We start from the raw sequence: 19,799 nt of genomic DNA, 5'->3' as shown, positions 1-19,799 counted from the left end.
TTTTTTCTTGCTCATGTTAGGATTGATCAGTTTGGTTATCCTAACTTTAGATTTAGATATCATGTTGATAACTAGTTTATTTTTATTGTGTTATTTCCTTTGTCCTTTGGATGTAGCCACTTTTGGACTATATTTATGTATGTTTCGTCTTTCTTCTAGTTTTTCTTGTGGTTTATGTTGGGTGTTGTCACTTTTGGGCAGCGTCATGTATGAGATACAAGTTAAGGTTTATTTTCGGGTGTTCGTTTAAAAAAAAACATTTTTGTTTATCCGCGTCATTAAAAAAATTGAATATGGAAAACCTTGGCAAGCCGAAGCCCAATCCCCGATCGTAGTCTAACTTGAACAATGTGTTATTTGAATGATTCATGTTGAGAATTCGCTCGTCTCAACTTAGAATTTTTCATATTCAATTTATTAATTTCATGGTTAAAAATCTACCTAATTTTTTTTACATAAAATAAGATATATTATAAAATTAGGTTAATTACATATAAAATTAGGGCTGAGCATCGGTTCAAAACCGAACCGAACCGACCCATTCGGAAGAAACCGAAACCGAACCGAACTTGGCAGTTGACAGACCGAACCGAACCGACATTACCTTAAAAACCGACAAGAACCGAACCGGCCAAAACCGATCGATTTCGGTCGGTTACCGAACCGACCGACATTTTTTTTTTCTTCCAAAAAACATTAAATCTGCCAATTCGAAAAAATGATTCTTCCAGCCTATTCGAAAATGTGAGAGAGCTTTGCCTTTGAATTCTAGTATGATTCTCTCTCTCTAGCTTCATCTCTCCCGTCGAGCAGGCAACGATCGTCCCCGCCGTTCTCACGGTCGAACGGCGTGGTTCAGGTGCCAGCAAGAAAGAAGTTTGGCGGCGTCAAGTGCGCCTAGGGTTTTTCAGGCGCAGCCGGTTGGGCGACTGGTGGTCGGAGGCGGCTCCTCTTCACCGAGTGATCGAGGGAGATGGGTTGGATCTATGTTTCTTCGGGAGAGATCTGAGCGAATGAGAAGAGAAGAGTGAGGGAGAGAGAGGGCAGCGGCTGTTGGTCACCGGGCGCAGCTCTTCTTGCCGTTGTCGAGGGTGGATTACGGCTGTGGCAACCTTCAGATTCAGGGCCTTGGTCTGCTTCAAGCGGCGTGCGGCGTGCTGGTCTGCTTCAAGCTCCAGCGGCTGCTCCAGCGGACGACTGCTTCAAGGACCAACAGATTTGGGTTTGGGGTGGGGGAGCGCGGCGACTGCTTCTAGGGTTTTCATTTTGAAATGGAGGGGAGGGGGAGCGCGGCGCCCAGATTTGGGTTTGGGGTGGGAAATGAAAAATGTCTTGGGTTTTATTATATATATATATTAAGTATCGGTTCGGTTCGGTTCATAACCGAACCAAAAATATAAAACCGAAACCGAACCGATATATCATCGGTTTTTCAATCTTAAAACCGAACCGAAAACCGAACCAGAAAACTAAAAACCGAACCGAACCGAATTTGATCGGTTCGGTCGGTTTTTTCGGTCCGGTTCGGTTCATGCTCAGCCCTATATAAAATACCGAACTTTCAATAAATTCTCATTTTACATACCAATTTTAAAATCTGTATTAAAATTATTCACTCTTATTTATTTTCTCATTTTGAATTTTTGTCCATTTTCCCGTCAAACTTTATGCATGACAACATCGTCAAACTATATAACATGACGTCAGTTCTATTTTTTCAAGCGATTATTTATGTCAAACGAGCATATTTATATCACATTATCACGCCGAAAAATGATCAAATATGCAAAATAAGAAAAATGATAATTGGATAATATTAATATATTTTTTAAAATTATTGTTCAAAATATGAATTTATTGAAAGTTCAATAATTTATATACAATCAACCCTATAAAATTGAATAGCATTCAACTAATCCAAAAGATATAGTAGTATAATTTTTTTATTGAAATTTGTAAGGCACGATATTATCTCGTACACAATTCATGAAAACTCAATATAATTATTTTTACCTATTGAACTAGTTACTAGAAACATATTTGAATTTCTCCAAAGTATTCATGTGACAAAAATCGCTTCATGTTGAATAAAAGTAGCTGCAAAGAACAATAACAATATACCTTAGAATATATGTGATTATTTTACACAATTTAATTAAATATTGCTTTTATACTTGCTAATTATTAATTGGGACACATTACATTACAATTAATTAAAAATTGAAAAGATTTTGACACGACACCGCGGCGAATGTCTCTCTCTCTCAAGCTCCTGTCTCTCTCTCTAAAGCTTTCATGTCTGTACATGTGCATTCATTTTCTTTTTTACGTTCATAATGCGCGCAGTTATACATATATTATGTGCGCGCGGAAATTCGGAGCATTAGATACATATATGTTATTGCATTGTAACCTGTGGATATTTGGCGTTGCAGAATTTGGAGAAGAAGATCGTAATCCATCGCTGGCACATTTTCTAGGATGATCATGGAAAATTCCGGTGAATGTTTTATGGATGCATGCGCTCTTTTCTGTTTGTAACATTTCGGAATTTTAGGGGTTGTTCCATGACTTAAGAGGTTTGATTTTCTTTTTTCCCCATACATGTTTACTTTGTCAAAAATCATTGCTCTCTGCTTCGGAAAATTTAACGTTTTAATTGTTTTCTTCTGTGGTGAATGATCCAGCTCGAGCGACATAGATTTTGTTGAATTCTCGAAATAAGGAGCTCTGATCGCGCCTCTTGATTTTTATCGGCATTTCGTTGAAATCATTTTAGAAGCAAGAATAGTTGCAAGCAAATTGATTGAATTTTGAGGAAGAAATAGTGTAAACTTGGTGAAAATGCGGAGATCGAGGGTGGTCCATGAAGGATGGATGGTGAGGTATGGACGCAGGAAGATTGGGAGATCATATATTCACATGCGATATTTTGTGCTTGAGTCTCGATTTTTGGCCTATTACAAGAAGAAGCCCCAAGATGGCGTGGTAATTGCCTGTTTTTACAAATTTATTTTTCAGTTTTGATGTTCGCTTACGCAATGGGTGATCACGAGCTATTGTGATCAATTATTCATTCCTCCCGTCAGAGGTGAAACTGCAGTGAAGTTAGTATTTTCACAAATATTGCAATTCAATGGAAAAAGAATGTTTAAAAGCTGTAGGTTCTTGTCAATCAATTGGCTTATAGAATCTATGCTTTTACCTTTAACTTTCATGGATGTGGGGTTTGATACTTTAATGCTTGATTATTGATTGGACGAGACAGATATGTTCTAAAGTATTACTCTATTGTTTCTGTTTTTTATATGGTAAGGTACCAGTGAAGACTCTTCTTATAGATGGCAACTGTAGAGTGGAGGACCAAGGAGTAAAGACTCATCATGGTCATGTGAGCTATAGTTCTACATCACTTATTTTTCTATTCAGTTACTAGATTGTGTCTTATATGAGTACCAGGATTGACCAAGAAAAGTAGTTTAAAGTTGGATTATTGTTTACTAGGATTGGAGAGGATACAAATCCATGAACAATCATGTTCAGCTTATTTTTGGCTTTAAGTATTTAGCATAGATGTGTGTTATGTTGGCAAATTCTTATTATATAACATCAGAAGTTCTTAACGTGATCTATTTAAATTGACAATTGCTTCCAATTAATTAGTGAAGGATCTGCCTTATATAGTTTTCTAGTGCAGAAATATGTGCACAGTAGTGAAATTGACCTCACCCCAAAAAAAAAACAAGTGAATTCTTTAATCTTACGTTTATGCTCATTTAAGAAAAATAAGCTAGCAGAAGAGGCACAAACATACTTCTTGTCACGTCTTTCCAAGTTCTTTAGCAGCTCATTTAGTTACCAGGAATTAAGTAAACATGTTGTTTTTCTAAAAGTAAACATGTAAACGTCCACCTACATCTCTATCTTAAATGGTGGTTCATGTAAGAAGAACAAAAAGTTGCCCTGGTGAGTTTACATATTGATAATGATGGTACGAGGAAGCATTTTGTGTAATCAATTGGTACACAAATAGACTCTTTCATGAATAATGGTAGGTTTAACAGGCAGAAACTCCGAGATACAAATGTGGTTTAAAGTTTATCTTGGTTGATTAGTCTCACATACATGCTAAAATTACTTTGTAGATTATGACCAAGAAACAGAAATACGTGGAGAACTAACGGAGATGAATAATTACATTAGTGTAGAAGGAATCAGTGAATTCCAGGCTTGAGCTATTGCTGTTCATCTGTAAATGAAAATGACTCAAAGCAAAAGGAATCATTACTAACCATCAATTTCTTCTCTAACTGTGAGCTTAGCTCTATTGTCTGAAAATGGAGAGTTTTGAGGTGCCTGTTTAAAGTTTCTGGTCATCTATAGCTAATCAAAGCTACAAGATTAAACTGCATAGCTAAGTATGTTAATTATTGTAGTGAATTCAGGAGTTGAAGATTAGTCTGATACAAGCAGAAGACTTAAATAAAATTATCATCATACCATTATTTAACCCCTTCAATTGGTGAATATGAAAGTTGGATCCTGTCTCTCCATCTCAATATGACAATGAGACCTCATAGCTCCACTAAGGTAAGCAAGCCAGAACTAGCTCACTCACTTGATCTCTTGAAATAATTCAAATTACTTAACAACTTTGAGTCTCAATAAACAATTCTGATGGTCATGTTCATTTCGAACTAGATTTTTCATCAAGTGGTTCTTGAATTTCCCTGTCTCTTTCATGACTTTGTTCCATATTGTTGACCTGACAGCAGATTAGGGAAACTTCTATCTTTCTCTATCCTAAAGCTTCTAGCTCACTGCAGCATTTGGTAGCTTTTTCCCTTTTTGGGCATGCTGTGACTGGTCCTGTTGTATTGAATACTTCCTTTGATTTTCTGCCTTCTTTTAATCATCTTCCCACCACCTGAGAAAGAGTTTCGATTGATATATATGTGAGAGGTGATATATAAAACGTTTTCAACTGATGATATCATTGTACATGCTTTCTGCTAGTGCATTCATATTTTACAATAATGCTCTGGTTTGATGACAGATGGTTTACGTTCTGTCTGTTTACAACAAGAAAGATAGTTCCAATCGGATGACGGTATGTAATATTTGAATATAAGTTATAGTGCTGCAACTTTTATCTAAAAAAAAAAGTTAAAGTGCTGCAACTTTTTAATTCGATACCCGAAGTATTTTACTTGCATATCTACGAGAAATGTCTTTTGTGATATGGTCTCTATCTATTTAGTATTTACCTTATATCACACATTTTCATGCCTCTTATGAGTAACTAGGATGATTCCTTTGTTCGAGGATCGTTTTATACATAAACAAGTTTAAGTATAATTTCTGACCTCATTCTTATGTTTTGGATAAGTGTTCTCACACTGCAAAAATAATAAGTAATTGACAACCTAGCAGTATATCTCTGTCAAATATTAATGTATTGTTACCACAGAGTGAGAAACTTTGTAAGTAGTTCCCTTAAAACATTAACTCACATACTCCCTCTGTCCCAATTCAATAGGCCATATTTTCTTATTTAGACGTCCCATTTCAATAGGCCACTTCCTAAAATGGAAAATCAATACATAACAAACACCCTCATATAACTCATTATTTACACCAAATGCCATTGTGGCCCACAAATAATTATCTCCCTTTACACTTAAAAAAGAATATCTTCATTTCGTTTCTTAATATCGTGCTCAGGCCTTGTGGCCTATTGAATTGGGACGTAGGGAGTATTATTTTAGCTAAATAGTCAGACCTATCCCAAACTATCACCATTTTTCAAATCTATCTTGAACTATCGACTTTGACCAATTAGTACCCAAATTATGAGAATCTATGCAAATCTATCGCCAAATAAATTTTTCGGTACTTGAAAGCTGAGTAGGACGGACTGAATAAGATCCGATGACAGATGATGTTTACAACAGAACAACTTCATGTGGTGCTAATTCGTGGTGCATTCCTTTCAAAATAATGACTGTGATGGTCCTAGTCATGCAGTACTCAATCTTGAAAGTAGAGTAAGGCTGGCTGATTCTAGCCTTCAGCTTTCAAGCAAAACAAAGATAGAGTTGCCCACATGAACTGTGATTTTTGCAAGTCATGATACAGTTGTTTCCTAGATAGAGTTCTTCTAGCTAAGTCACGATACAGTTGTTTCAAAAGAAATGGAAACGATGTTTCTGATACATCCTGCTGAATCTTGAAACCTTAATAATGGTTCATGTTTTCCTTTAGTACCATTTAGTGAAAAAAAAGAGTTAAATGGATTAGTCAATCACCCAATAAAGTTCATACTTAATCTGTATACCGTAGCCTGAATATTTCTTTACTTATCATTTTTATCCCTCTAATTCCCCGAAATTTTTTGCTCCTTGCAAACTTTCATTTTAGGATTTATAACTGTTCACAGATTCATATTCCTTGTTCAGATGGCAGCTTACAGCATTCAGGAGGCTCTCAGTTGGAAAGAAAAACTTGAATCTATTATTGATCAGGTTGTCCTATTCTTCATGTCACCTTCCAAGTATTAATAATTTTTTTTATATTTCAAAACTGATGAACGTTGGTTGCATGCAGCAGCAAGGGGCACATTCTACTCATGGTAACAAGTACTATTCTTTTGAGTATAGATATGGCTTGGATAATGGGAGAAATGCTTCATCATCAGACCGTGAGTAAGTATTTGCTCTCCGATTTATCCAGTATATGGGTGGCTTTTTAAGCTTGTTCATGCAGAACATTAACTTTGTCTAATCTGCTATCCCATAGGTTTGCAAAAAATATAATTTCCAATAGAGGATTGCTTTTATGCGGCAGATGCTGGTTATATATTTCATAAGAAACTTTAGTTTGTAGCTTTGTTGGTCTGATGAAAAGTCCCCATCCCTCTCCACAAGAGAGAAGGGAAATTGCTTTTGATTGGAACAAAATTTACTTTTGCTCAGGAGTGTTCCTTAATTAGGATAAAATATGGAAATTTTTCTGATTGATGTTTCTTAAATTCATTGCACTTGAGGATTTCAGGGATAGAGCTGATAGTAGGACCCTGAGCCTGGAAAACTGAAAGAAGGTCCTATCAAGTACTTAGTAGTGGGTTATTAGCCCGTTCTGAAATCAGTATGTCCGTTGCAAACTGCCTATCTATATTGACATCTTCAATTTTGTGGCCTGGGTATTCAATCGAAAATATGTATAAATAATTTCGAAATGATGATCTGCAAATCGTTGTGATTTCCTTGTGTTATTGCCAATTAGGGTACTCCTGTTGCAACAGATATTTACTTCTAGATCTGTTCCATTACACCCGAATGCATTTGTTGATGATTTCCTTGTAAAAGGTTGCACTGTTCAAGAATTTTCAATGCATGTTGGATATCTTTCGCTCAATGTGCTCAACTTTGCTTGGTGAATTCCTTTCAGTGCTGCAGAAGATGATGATGATGATTGTCGCCCAGATTCTCCACACAGAACGATAGGAAATGGTTTGCTGATTATGTGTTTATCTAAGCTTATATATATATATATATAGATATATAGATATATATCTTTTGTAGTAGAATTTCACTAACCATATTGATGTGGCAGGTCCCCCTGAATCTGTTTTAGACTGGACAGATGAACTGGATTCAAATTTACCCAATCAGAATTATAACAGTCAGGCATTTTCTAGAAAACACTGGCGCCTCCTTCAGTGCCAAAATGGTGTGTCGATGTGCCTTCAGTTTCTTTTCTGTTCAGGGGGTGTTTGAATAATTCTTCAATGAACATTTCTTTTGTGCGAGTTTTCAGGGCTTCGAATTTTTGAGGAGCTTCTTGAAGTTGATCTTCTTGTAAGGACATTTTATTAATTTCCTGTACAATGCACCTAAATTTATTGGCTAGACAGTGGATGCTTTTTTGGTATATTCCTCAAGTTATTTTAATGATGTAGCCAAAGAGCTGCAGCAAAGCAATGAAAGCTGTTGGGATAGTTGAGGCCACTTGTGAAGAAACATTTGAGCTGATAATGAGAATGGATGCTACGCGATGCGAGTAAGGCTTTCTTTTTGTTCTCTCAACATTTGATTTGATCGTTCTCATGTATGGTGTCTTTCGTTAGATGTTGATTCTTTTTTTTTTTTTGGGCAAGAATGTCATGCTTTACACTTGTGTTCATTTCCTTTCAACACACCTCATAATGTCTTAAATTAACTACACCTCTCGCCACCCGTGTACCAAGATAATTAGTCACTACTGCCTTCTTGACAATAAAAACACGAATGCATTGAGGTACACTTGGTATTGGGAGCTCAAAAGAAGGATAGCAATAAGAAACTTTATGAGTACATTTTAATATCACTTTTCAAGTATTCTGGTCGTATCATTTTGATGTGTACTTCCTCTTGACATTGTCAGCTTTGAAGAAGCTCTTGAACCTCTGGAATGAAAAAAAGAATTTTGAGGTGAAACTTAAGAGAGGTTTTGCACATTAATGTAACTACTTTATTAATTTCCAAAGCATTTCTTATCTTGCTCAACTCATGTTCTTTTTCTCACCTCTTCTGTCCAATCACTATATCCGAGTAAGTTCTCAGCCTGTCGAGGGCTAAATCATTCGTTTTGTTTTGTTTTCTTTTCTCTTTCTCTCTCTCTCTCTCTCACACACACACACATAGTGAATAAAATGCTAAGCAAGTTTTTAATCACAGCTTATGGAAGGTTGGATCGTTCTTTCTCTCTGTCTCACACACCCACACCCACACCCACACAGAGTGAAATTAAATGTAATGAAGAACTTGGCGAAAGCTTAGGTTTTTTATTCAGTGCCCTTTAAGCAATAGTACCATTGTGCAGGTGGGATTGCAGTTTTCAGTATGGTAGCTTGGTTGAAGAAGTAGATGGACATACTGCTATTCTATACCAAAGGCTTCAGTTGGACTGGTTTTCAATGTAAAGCCTGTTCTTTTCATAACCATCTCATCTGTTTCTTTCTCTTCTTTGGATATTTTGTGCTCTCCATGCTCTTCCTTCGTCAGTTTTGTATTTGGAATTTCAGTTATTATTTGACTGAGGGGCTAATAGTTAACTAAGCTTGTTTGGGGTGGCCGCATAGATGAATATGATATTTTCTAGTGCTATTGTTATTATTTTTACACCATTCAATTTTCTCTTCTCCACAATGTTACATTAAGAATAGTTCGCCAAATGGAAGTGCATCAGAGAATCTAATTGAACATGGAGCATTTACTTATTTTGCCTTGTTTTCCGAGTAGATCATTCTTCTCTTAGTGTTTGTTGTTTCCAATAGAGAAGTTACTTTTGTTACTGTATCAAAATCAAGTTTTAATCACAAGTGGTTCGATTGCAATTAATGGACGTGATTTTGTGTTCCAATCACTAGAATTAACATCTAGGTTATATTTGAAAATGAAATTTCTCATGTATTTGCTTTCTTGTAATACTACAGATTTGTATGGCCTCGTGACCTCTGCTATGTACGCTATTGGCGTCGAAATGATGATGGGACTTATGGTAATCTTTGAGCATTTACCTGTTATGTCCTTTTAATTTAGTTTTCTGAATGTCTTTTGGGCATTTTCTTTTATTTCTGCAGTTGTATTGTTTCGCTCTAGGGAGCATGAAAGTTGTGGTCGACAACCAGGATATGTGCGGGCTCATATTGAGAGTAAATTCACTAAACTTTTCGGATAAATTGCATATTACTTTCCTAATTTAGTCTGGAAGATAATTATATATATAAAAACCATCCTTCCCGTAGTATGTAGACTCAATCTGGACTATTGAACTTTGTATTATATACTGTTGTCATTAAAAGATGCATTATTGTAATACATTAAGTGCATTATCAAAATATGCATGATTGTATGCATAAAAATGTATTACTGTACATATAAACATGCATGGTTCTATGATACTGCGGAAGGGATGGTTCTCCTTCTACACGATCCTATCCCTATATATATATATGTATATATATAGGGTTAGGTTCAATGAAAAAGGCTTAAATGTAAGAAAGAAGAGAGAAGTAATCTCATCCGTTGATCTTATCTAATCTAACGGACATGATTTGTTCACGCCATGTTCAACGGATTTTTTCGTTGAACATTCGTGAACATATACAATATTTTTGGGGGTTCTGGGTTTCGACCCCCCATATGTTCAACGAAAAAATCCGTTGAACATGGCGTGAACAAATCATGTCCGTTAGATTAGATAAGATCAACGGATGAGATTACTTCTCTCTTCTTTCTTACATTTAGGCCTTCTTCATTGAACCTTGGCCTATATATATATATAGGGTTAGCTTATATTGAGATTTGAAATATTTTGAGATTTTGAGATAAATGAACATATCAATAAATTCTTTGAACATAACCAATATAACTGATGAACATATGAATCTATTTAATTTATTTAAAAAACACGCCACTTGTAGGGATTGAACCCCAGACCAACGCGCGTTCATAAAAATTAATTGACAAGTTCATCAAAATGTACTTATATGTTCATTTATCTCAAAATCTCAATATATATATAAATCTCAATTGAACCAATTCCTATATATATATATATATATATATATATATATATATATATATATATTTATAGAGAGAGAGAGAGAGAGAGAGAGAGAGAATAACTATCTCGTGAGAATTAACACATGAACAAACATATAAAATCCATGAATAAATCCATGTAACACATAACAAACTAATGTGGTTGTCACGTGTTACATTGTTTTGCTTATCTCGGGTTCATGGATTTTAGGTGTTTGTTCATGTGTAATTATCACTAAAACCCATCCCTGTATATTTGTTTCATATTTTTTTAATTTTTGTTTCATTGCCATGTCAAACGATTTTGGGTCTGCTTATTTCAGGTGGAGGCTTTAATATATCACGTCTAAAGCCTCGTGGTGGCAGGCCTAGAACAAAGGTCCAGCATCTTATGCAAATTGATCTTAGAGGCTGGGGAGCCGGTTATTTTTCATCATTTCAGCATCACTGTCTCTTTCAGATGTTAAATAGTGTCGCTGGTAAGATGCTTAGGAACTGAGATATTTGATTATTCTTTTTGGGATATATTTCAAGATCATATTACCATCCCATACCTTGTAGATCTTCTGATATACAGAAAAAAAAGATAGCCATATCTTTTACGGTTAAAAGTTAAATGGTTCAAGCATGGGTCTCTTAATCTTTTTACCACGTCCTTAAGTAAGGTGTTGCTCGACTATTAACTGACCATCTTTTGCGGCTATTGCACTTAAGCCAATTTTCTTCTTTCAGAAAATCTTACTCAAGGTCTTGTCATCTGTTAATACTCATTGACATATTCAGTAAAAGAGCATTAACCGCATTCCAACATCCGCTGCACTGACACATGATTTATTCACGGTTCTTCATTATACTGTATGCCTGCCATCGCATTTGCTGCCAATATCTGAATTTTGAATTCTGTTTCACTTGCTCTCAACTTTCATGACCGCAAACAGAGCCATAGAATTAGAATCACCTGTCCACTGGAGATAATTTATAGTGTAAGACAATGAGGGAAACCGATATTATGCTTAGTTGCCGCCGATAATTTTCTTAAGCAAAAGTCTGAGCTTGAAACTCTTGTTTGCAAGGATATTGAGTTTGAAGGTTACTGTTGCAGGATTACGAGAATATTTTTCTCAAACGGATGAAAGGGCAATAGCTCCTAGGATGCCAGTTATGGTTAACATGACATCAGCTTCCGATTCTTCAAAGAGATGTAAAAGATTCCAGTCAACTTCCTTTTGCCTCCCCAATTCTTCAAACAGGATGATGGATGAATACTCAGATGATGATGAAGATTTTCAGTTTGCTGATGAAGAGGTCGGTTTGTACTTCTTCGTATATGCTATTCCTACAGCATTGATGATTGAGTTTTGTTATCTACACGTTTGCAGGTTTCTGCGCCTGATGACAAAAAAAATGGTTGGTAATATCCTTAATAATTCATGCAATTGTATAGATGCATTATTTAATCTCAGATAAATTAATCTCCTTGGAATTCTCTGCACATATAGAAGCCTCTGAAGAAGAACCTGAACAAGACATGACCTTTTACTTTGGTAACCTTCGCCGCAATGATCAGGATAATGCCCGCGACTGCTGGACATTATCTGATGGGAACAACTTCAGAGTACGCGGTAAGAATTTCTGCAGCGACAAATCAAAGGTATATAAAACTTTCTCATATATAGTGGATACCTGCGGATTTCAGTTTAGCAAGTATTATTGCTCATCTCAATCTCACATTGCTGTCATATATTTTAGACTGCTGGTGGTAAGCCACTTATGGATCTTGTTGCCGCGGACTGGTTCAAAAGTACAAAACGGATAGATCATGTCGCCCAACGCCTTGGGTGTGCAGCACAAGTAGGCTTCAGTAATGATGACTCAACAGCTTTTTAAGTTCATATGATCTCTCTAACACCAATTACTTAATATTTTTCTAATTATTTACATAATTTCATTTGGTTTCTAATCATTGCTTAATATGTCTTGATACAAATGATCTTTGTGATTACTTTTTAGGTTGCAGCAGATGGAGGACATTTCTCTATTGCTCTTAATCTCCAAGTGAGTTGATTAAGTAGGCTGATCTCATTTATTGTTTTTATTATATGGTTATCTGAAATTGATAAATTTTTCACTCTAGATACCTGGATCCACACACTACAGCATGGTTTTTTACTTTGTAACTAAGAAGTTAGTACCAGGATCTCTCTTGCAACGGTTTGTTGATGGGGATGATGAATTCCGCAATAGTCGACTGAAGCTTATTCCATCAGTATCAAAGGTATCTTTGTCCCTGTTTCAGTTTATTTGGAGTACTAATGCATTGAAAACTTTTGGTAAGCTAATAAATATCATTCTATTTCATAGAGCTAAATAATTTGTAGTTAACACGTAGTATTTAAGACATTATCGTGTAGTATTTTTTATTAGAGGGACTTTGAAGAACTGTTTATACAGACAGGTAATCAAAGATGTATTATGACGCCCCATATTGCTTTGTACAACCTATTGCTAATAAACTTAGAAGCATTTTCAGAACTTGCTTTCTGATGTTTAGAAAACCTTTGTTTTGGAAATGCCAATCACGTGATTATCTTCCCAATCATAGAAAGCAGCGAACTTCTGTAGGCTGATGAAGAAAGACCGTCATCAATGTAGTAGGACTAGATTTAGGCCAATAATGAATGACAGAAGCATGAGTTGAATGTAGACAGACTGAAGATATTATTGCGGAATATATAGTAATCGTGTCCGCCTGGGCCCATGGGGTCTCCCAGTAGTGATACGATAGCACAAAGGGCTCTGCCAATAAATGCTTCACACTTGTCAGTATTGTCGAACTCAAGTTGTTAGAAGAGTCCACCGTACCCATATTGATTGCCCTTGTTCCATTTATTTATTGTAAAGGACGTGACCCTTGATTTGTGTCCTTGAGGTTCAAACTGGTCATTTTAGAAAACTAATTGCACGCTGTACTTGAACCATTTGTTCAGTTTAACAATCATCTTGTACAATGATCTGAAACCTGCTTTCCTTCTCTTGTTAACTTCATTCTGGTTTGGTGACTTTGCAGGGCTCTTGGATTGTGCGTCAGAGTGTTGGCAGCACTCCTTGTTTACTAGGAAAATCAGTTGATTGCACCTACATCCGCGGCCCCAGTTACTTGGAAGTGAGATTATTTTATAAATTCCCGTAACATAGTGAATACGCTCAAGTTTGGTCTAGATCGTTGAGTCAGGCTGAATATCCAATACTTATTTTGACTGAGTTCACTGATTCTCCATTGCCATTTCTTATTTTTGTGTAGATCGATGTTGATATCGGTTCCTCCACTGTGGCAAATGGAGTTCTGGGGCTTGTGATTGGTGTTATTACAACGTTAGTTGTAGACATGGCATTTATTGTACAGGTATTTCTTCTAATCTAATGGCATATCATATATCCGATCTACCATTAGTTGCATGTAACTTGGAAGGAAACTTTGTTGTGATTCTTTGTGCTCGCATTATTATCATCAGCATCAAGAAATAGAGAGAGAGCTGTGTTTTACTGTGATCACAAATATTCATACTTGTGTTGCTCATGAAAATTGAAATGCAGGCTAACACGCCGGAGGAGTTACCGGAGCGATTAATCGGCGCCGTCCGAATTTCTCATCTAGAATTGTCATCGGCAAGAGAGCTCAGAGAGGAAGATGATTTTTGATTCAAATCAAGTTAGAATGACCCAATTTCAGTTCTCAACTACAGGCGGCAATATTATCTTGGGATATTATTTTACTGGCACCTGCTATTTTTGTTAAATGCTTGCTGCACTTATTCACAGTGCATTTTCCCATCGATCACATTGTCATTATTCGTTTATTAATTTTTTAATTTTTTTACGACTGTAAATAGAAGTATAGAACTGGTTTTGATTCTTGGTGTATTTTGTTGATGAAGATGTAGTCTGTCGTTGATACAACTTTATTGTGAAAAATCATACTCTGGGAATAATATATCTTATCTTTTCTTGTATATTTAAGTCTGTCTTGACTTTATTATCACTTTATTTTGGTAAGTATATGGAACAAATGAAGGTTGTATTGTAATAGAAGAGACTAAGAATTACTCAATATAAATGATTGAATATAGTACTTGGAAAATATATTTATGAAACAATATACTTGCATGGTCATTTTGAAGAAGGAAACACAATATTTAGTCACTAATTGAAAAAACGCAAATTTTGGCCATTTTTGTACGTTTTAGAACTGTTTTTCCGTTAAATAGGACGGACCGGATTCAGGTCAAATTCAAGTTTGCACGCGGGTTAGGAACATATGACATTATTAGTACCATATACTCTGTTTTATGTAGTGCTGCACGAATGATACTTATGGCTATATTAGTACCATTAGTACCATATACTTGTGTGTTGATATTTATGGCTAAGCCTCCCGATAAATTTGCATACTAATCGACACCCTAGCATATTAAATGCGACGAACGTTTCTATAAAATTATTTTTACCCGAATAGGGACAACCTTCAGATTGTACCTATTTTCTACCGCACTTGAATAGATCCAACTTATTTGATATTTTGATTACTCCTAAAATAGATAATGAATCATAATATTTCCCAACATCAATACTAAAAATAATAATAATAAAAAAAATCGTTAGATTAAGCGACCTCTATCGGTTATCATTCATTTCCTCACTTTCAGCTGCTGAAATTCGTTACTTTTCGTTAGTGTTCCTCAAATTCCTTCTTAAATCACGTTTCCAACTCCAGATGTTTCCCGGTTCGGCGGATTGTACTTGTTGATCGGGTAAGCTGTTCCACTTTTTGTGGTTTTTAGCTTCTGAGCAATTTTCGAAATTCGATTTTCGGCTTGTTTTAATTATTTGCTTCGATTCTCTCTCTCAATAGTTTCTTTTGCAACTCTGAGCTAATTTTACCTTTCTCCTGACTTGCTTCTTTATTATTTTTCCTCCCAAAGAGTATATATGTCAAGGTAAATTATTGTTCCCATTCTACAATTTCAGGTTTCTATATGGAGTATTAGCGCATGTATTTGTTGATTAGGTTGATTCGGTATTCATTCTCTGGGTTTTTGGTTTCTGAATAGTTGAGTATTGTTTATCAGCATTAGTCATTACCTTATATTATGCTGTTGCTTTTAGCCATTTTCATTTTAATCGCTTATGCTTATCAAGTCGGTTTGTTTATCAATCGATGTGCATTTTGGAGCTTGATTTACTTCGAATTAGTAAGCTATAGTTTTAGCCATCTTTCACGGTTTCTTTCAGCAACACTCAACATAACTTTCGTTTGTTTCTTTATTGTGTGTGGAATATTTGGTTGGTTTTTGAAAGAAAGAATTATGAACTTTTTTTTAGGAATAATGAAATATCTATTACATTAGTATGCTCATTTTATGTGTGCAGACAAACTTGTTTAGCTAATTATGATAGCTGCGTTCCTGACATGCATATGGAAAATTCTTCAAACTATTACAATTCTTTTTGAAGAAAACTTGGAAAATAGTCGATAATCCTTGCTTCCTTCTGCCTCTTTATATAGAGGTTGGAGACCTCTTCACACTTTCGCGTTATTGGCCTCTGCTCTTCATGTAAAGTGAGGTCCATATATTTAGTTATTGCTATCGATTATAACTTTTTCACGCTCATGGTCCTGCTTTTACTTTCTTGCGAATGAAAGACCCAATTGCTAGTACATGCTGGGCTCTCCCAGCTTGAAGTTACATGACTTGTGGAAATTTACTTTTTTGTTGGCACTCTTGACGTTCTTTTCATTGGAGCCTTGTTGTCTCCGACTTTCACTCTGTCCATTTTTAGCTGGACAATGTCTGTACGAATCTCGATCTCTAATTCTCTATGTCAAATGTCTGATGAGCCATGTTACAGTATTTTTAGTAACTTCTGTTTATCGATATTTTTAGTAGATCAGTGTCGCATTAGCTATCTACTTCTTTTCACACCGTGATCCCCTAGTTTTTTCTTGGTGTCTCTTATTTTCTCTAGATCAAAGCTGATATGGTTTCCTCAATATCGCAGATGGATTCATGCTGCTCTAGTAATAGGTGCTACTACAACATATATATTTTTACTGTGAGGTAAGAATTTGCATTTTACTTTGTTTACAGCAATTCCAAGGTCTTGTGACGATGAAGTGCAGTCTGTTGATAAGATGCTTTCCCTCCAACTAATAAGTCGGGGGGATCGAGTCACGTAGAAGATTAGAGTATGAGTGTGTTTTTCTTTCTTTGGATAATAACAATTTTTTTATTTAAAAAAAAAAAAAAGCAATTCCAAGGTTTTGTATGTAGAATTTGAAGCAAACTGGACAAACTCAATCAAACAATATATAAAATGTGTAGAACTTGCTACACTTGATGAACTACATTTGGGGCCATCTATGGCATCCCCGGACCACATAAATGCCCGAGTGTTAGCGTGTCAATAAAAAAACACGTGCAACACCCGGTTTGTTCACACAAACCATAAAAAAGTATAATCACTCCGTAGATTCTTGATGTATGCTCTGTTTGATAGGTAGGAAATGAGGCTACTTGCTTATAAGCTCAACCAATGTCTTGAAAGATGCAGCAGAACTGGACGGATAACCACCCTCAAAGATGCCTCTCAAGGCAATTGCTCGATTGCGAACTTCTCCATCATCCATCAGCAGGTTAATTCCTTGATTTATATCAAACTTCTTCACCATTTCTGATTCATCGTCTATACCAGCAATCATGTGGCCAACATTATGATACTTGACCACCAACTTGGCATTGTAAAATTGGTCCCCCCTGATCGGCCAGGCCAAAAATGGGATGCCGCAAGCGATTGCCTCCACCGTCGAATTCCACCCACAGTGCGACAACATTCCTCCCGTTGAGGGATGACTGAGTATTGATAGCTGTGGTGCCCATCCCTTTATGATAAGGCCTCTATTCCCAACTCTTTCTTCCAAGCCATGGGGCTGATACCCTTCTTCTTTAGATTCTGACATGGCTCTGCCGCCAGAAATGCTGACAGACGGGCCGGGCTGTCCAGCTCCCGGCTTGATGACCCATATAAATGATTTGTCCGTCTCCGCCAATGCCTCTGCCAACTGATCAAACTCTTCCAGAGATGGACCAACCGCAGTACCAAATGACACATATATGACAGAATGACGTGGCTTCGAATCGAGCCATTGGATCACCTCATCTTCTGTGTAGTTCGTTTCACGGTTCAGCCTACTATCCCTATCATGAACAACCGAACCGATTGATTTCCAGAATGTCTCCGGCAATAATGGACCCACGCCGAAAACAGGCTTCTCCACTTGGCCCGTAAGGTACTTGAGAAATGGTGCTTCAAGACCATCACAAGTGTTGATTAACACAGCAGTAGAGCCTTCAGTCTCATCCATCCAGCGTGTGGACTCTCTGGGCCCCCTGCCTCCACCTCCATCTCTATCTCCACCTCTACCTCCACATCTACCTCCACCTCCACCTCTATGTCCTCTACTTCCATCTCCACCTCCATCTCCACCTCCACCTCTATGTCCTCTACTTCCATCTCCACCTCTATGTCCTCTACCTCTAGGTCCTCTACCTCCTCTAGGTCCTCTACCTCCGCCATGCTCATGCCGCCGGCGATCCTGTCTCTTCGTATCCGAATAGCTCAGGGCCATGCTCTCTGGCAGCCCAGGTAGTTTTTGGGCCTGGTCGGGCCCGATATTTTCTACGTGAGCTTTCCATGCAGCATACTCCATAGCAGCTGAGCAAGCGCCAGAAGTGAAGAAGGACACAATGGGAATGTTTGCTTTCTTGAAAATGTCTTTGGTCCAGCTCATCATCACGTCCATCACCACGAATGCAGGCCGGACCTTCTCGTACCTTTCAGAGAGGAATGATTCGATCCCCTGTGCCAGCTGGTGGTGGTGGTGGAGGCCCGGTTTGGTACCCGGTCTAGACCAATCTCCATCGGAAGCATCCGGTGGCAGTGTCGTCTCCGGCGGAGGGGACGAAGACGATGATTCGATTTGGACGATTTCGACTGAAGGGTGGTGGGGGAGATCGGAAGGAATGGAGGAGGAGAGATGAGAAGGGATGATGAAGATTGAGTTGCAGTTGTGAGAGGATAAGTGTTTGCAGAGCTCAGCACATGGAAAGAGATGGCCTTGTCCGAAAAATGGCAGCACCAATATATCTGTTGTTGCACTTGCACCTCCCATTTCTTGCTTAATTTTTCTATTCTTTACAATTCTTGACTGCTATATATATATGTTCTTCTCCACACACGCGTACGTGTTTGCGTGTGTGGACGCAATACAGCATGACAAATGTGTGAACATTCTTGACTTGGAGGTGAAGAAAATAGATTGATGAAAACCAAGATGAGTGAGATGGAAGAAAAGAATAGGATGTATTTGTCAACGAGATTTAATGAAGTAGTAAAAAGTAACGTGTTGGTTTCAAAGATACGTGTGGGCCTTACAGAAATAATAAATGTATTCGCAAACTTGGCGTAGTGCCCAAACATCTTCATGCCTAAAACATGATTTTTATTTTATTTTTTATCACAACAAATTATAGGCTCCACCACTTTATCAATTTTATTCTTTAATTACTCTTATTTTTAATAATCGGATTCAAAAGTAGGGAACCATGTTTAGTGAAATGGGAAAAGTATTTTTAAGTTCATTCTCATCTAGCCCATATCACACCATACATTGCACTAATATTAACAAAAATATTGTAAAAGTGATTGGAATTAACGAATTTGTAGCATATGTTCTTCGGAACGAACTAGTGGTAGTTTGGGTTTCTTTCTATTAACATTTTTATAAATGTCTTTCATAAGTTTGAACCTGTTATATTTACTCATTTCGTCTCAACTATTAGTATACAATTGACAGTGGCATAGGTTTTAATAAAATGATTAAGTGTGTTGTGAGTGGAATAAGGGTCTCATCTTTTATGTAAGTTTAAAATAATTAAAGTGGATTAATGACCCCACCTACTTGGCTACTTTTACTAAAAATAATAATGAATACTAAAATATGGGACGTGTTGGGATTGGGTCGAAAAACGCAGCGGAAATAATTTTTTCGAAATTATAAATGAAATACTCCCTCCGTCCGCCAAAAGTAGTCCACTTTGGCGGGCACGGAGTTTAATAAAATGTGTGATGATGTTGATGTAGTGGAGAAAGGGTCCC

The 19,799-nt window shown here is 36.8% G+C and overlaps 2 protein-coding genes and 1 long non-coding RNA gene across 17 annotated transcripts; 2 read left to right on the top strand and 1 right to left on the bottom strand.

Moving 5' to 3' along the window:
* Positions 1 to 2,224: 2,224 nt before the first annotated feature.
* Positions 2,225 to 14,596, top strand: LOC130987059 (protein ENHANCED DISEASE RESISTANCE 2-like). Of its 9 annotated transcripts, XM_057910622.1 has the most exons (24): positions 2,225 to 2,297; positions 2,436 to 2,579; positions 2,688 to 2,988; positions 3,317 to 3,391; positions 5,057 to 5,110; positions 6,459 to 6,524; positions 6,607 to 6,704; positions 7,450 to 7,511; positions 7,615 to 7,731; positions 7,819 to 7,859; positions 7,961 to 8,061; positions 8,863 to 8,958; positions 9,476 to 9,540; positions 9,623 to 9,694; positions 10,910 to 11,065; positions 11,689 to 11,891; positions 11,966 to 11,993; positions 12,086 to 12,237; positions 12,336 to 12,437; positions 12,597 to 12,641; positions 12,721 to 12,861; positions 13,654 to 13,749; positions 13,888 to 13,989; positions 14,181 to 14,596. In XM_057910622.1, the coding sequence occupies exons 3-24, from the start codon at positions 2,845 to 2,847 to the stop codon at positions 14,283 to 14,285; spliced, it is 2,121 nt and encodes a 706-aa protein (XP_057766605.1). In that variant the 5' UTR covers positions 2,225 to 2,297; positions 2,436 to 2,579; positions 2,688 to 2,844; the 3' UTR covers positions 14,286 to 14,596. The 9 variants fall into 9 exon arrangements, with proteins under 9 accessions (XP_057766605.1, XP_057766606.1, XP_057766608.1 ...); XM_057910623.1 differs by lacking the exon at positions 2,225 to 2,297 and having other exon boundaries at positions 2,316 to 2,579; positions 12,089 to 12,237; XM_057910624.1 differs by lacking the exon at positions 2,225 to 2,297 and having other exon boundaries at positions 2,318 to 2,579; positions 6,610 to 6,704.
* A 597-nt stretch (positions 14,597 to 15,193) lies between these two features.
* On the top strand, positions 15,194 to 18,092 carry LOC130987058 (uncharacterized). Its single transcript, XR_009089559.1, has 3 exons — positions 15,194 to 15,394; positions 16,644 to 16,702; positions 17,142 to 18,092. It is a non-coding gene; the product is annotated as an uncharacterized LOC130987058 (long non-coding RNA).
* Positions 16,930 to 19,053, bottom strand: LOC130987053 (UDP-glucose flavonoid 3-O-glucosyltransferase 7-like). Of its 7 annotated transcripts, none has more exons than XM_057910612.1 (2): positions 18,084 to 19,053; positions 16,930 to 18,041 (listed from the first exon to the last, which is right to left on the bottom strand). In XM_057910612.1, exons 1-2 carry the CDS (start codon positions 18,811 to 18,813, stop codon positions 17,155 to 17,157), a joined length of 1,617 nt encoding a protein of 538 aa, XP_057766595.1. In that variant the 5' UTR covers positions 18,814 to 19,053; the 3' UTR covers positions 16,930 to 17,154. The 7 variants fall into 7 exon arrangements, with proteins under 7 accessions (XP_057766595.1, XP_057766594.1, XP_057766596.1 ...); XM_057910611.1 differs by having other exon boundaries at positions 16,930 to 18,059; positions 18,090 to 19,053; XM_057910613.1 differs by having other exon boundaries at positions 16,930 to 18,083; positions 18,150 to 19,053.
* Positions 19,054 to 19,799: the final 746 nt, after the last annotated feature.

This window comes from Salvia miltiorrhiza, chromosome 5 (assembly GCF_028751815.1).
Source record: "Salvia miltiorrhiza cultivar Shanhuang (shh) chromosome 5, IMPLAD_Smil_shh, whole genome shotgun sequence".
NCBI classification, from domain to species: Eukaryota; Viridiplantae; Streptophyta; class Magnoliopsida; order Lamiales; family Lamiaceae; genus Salvia; species Salvia miltiorrhiza.
This window is presented reverse-complemented; position numbering and strand designations above follow the sequence as displayed.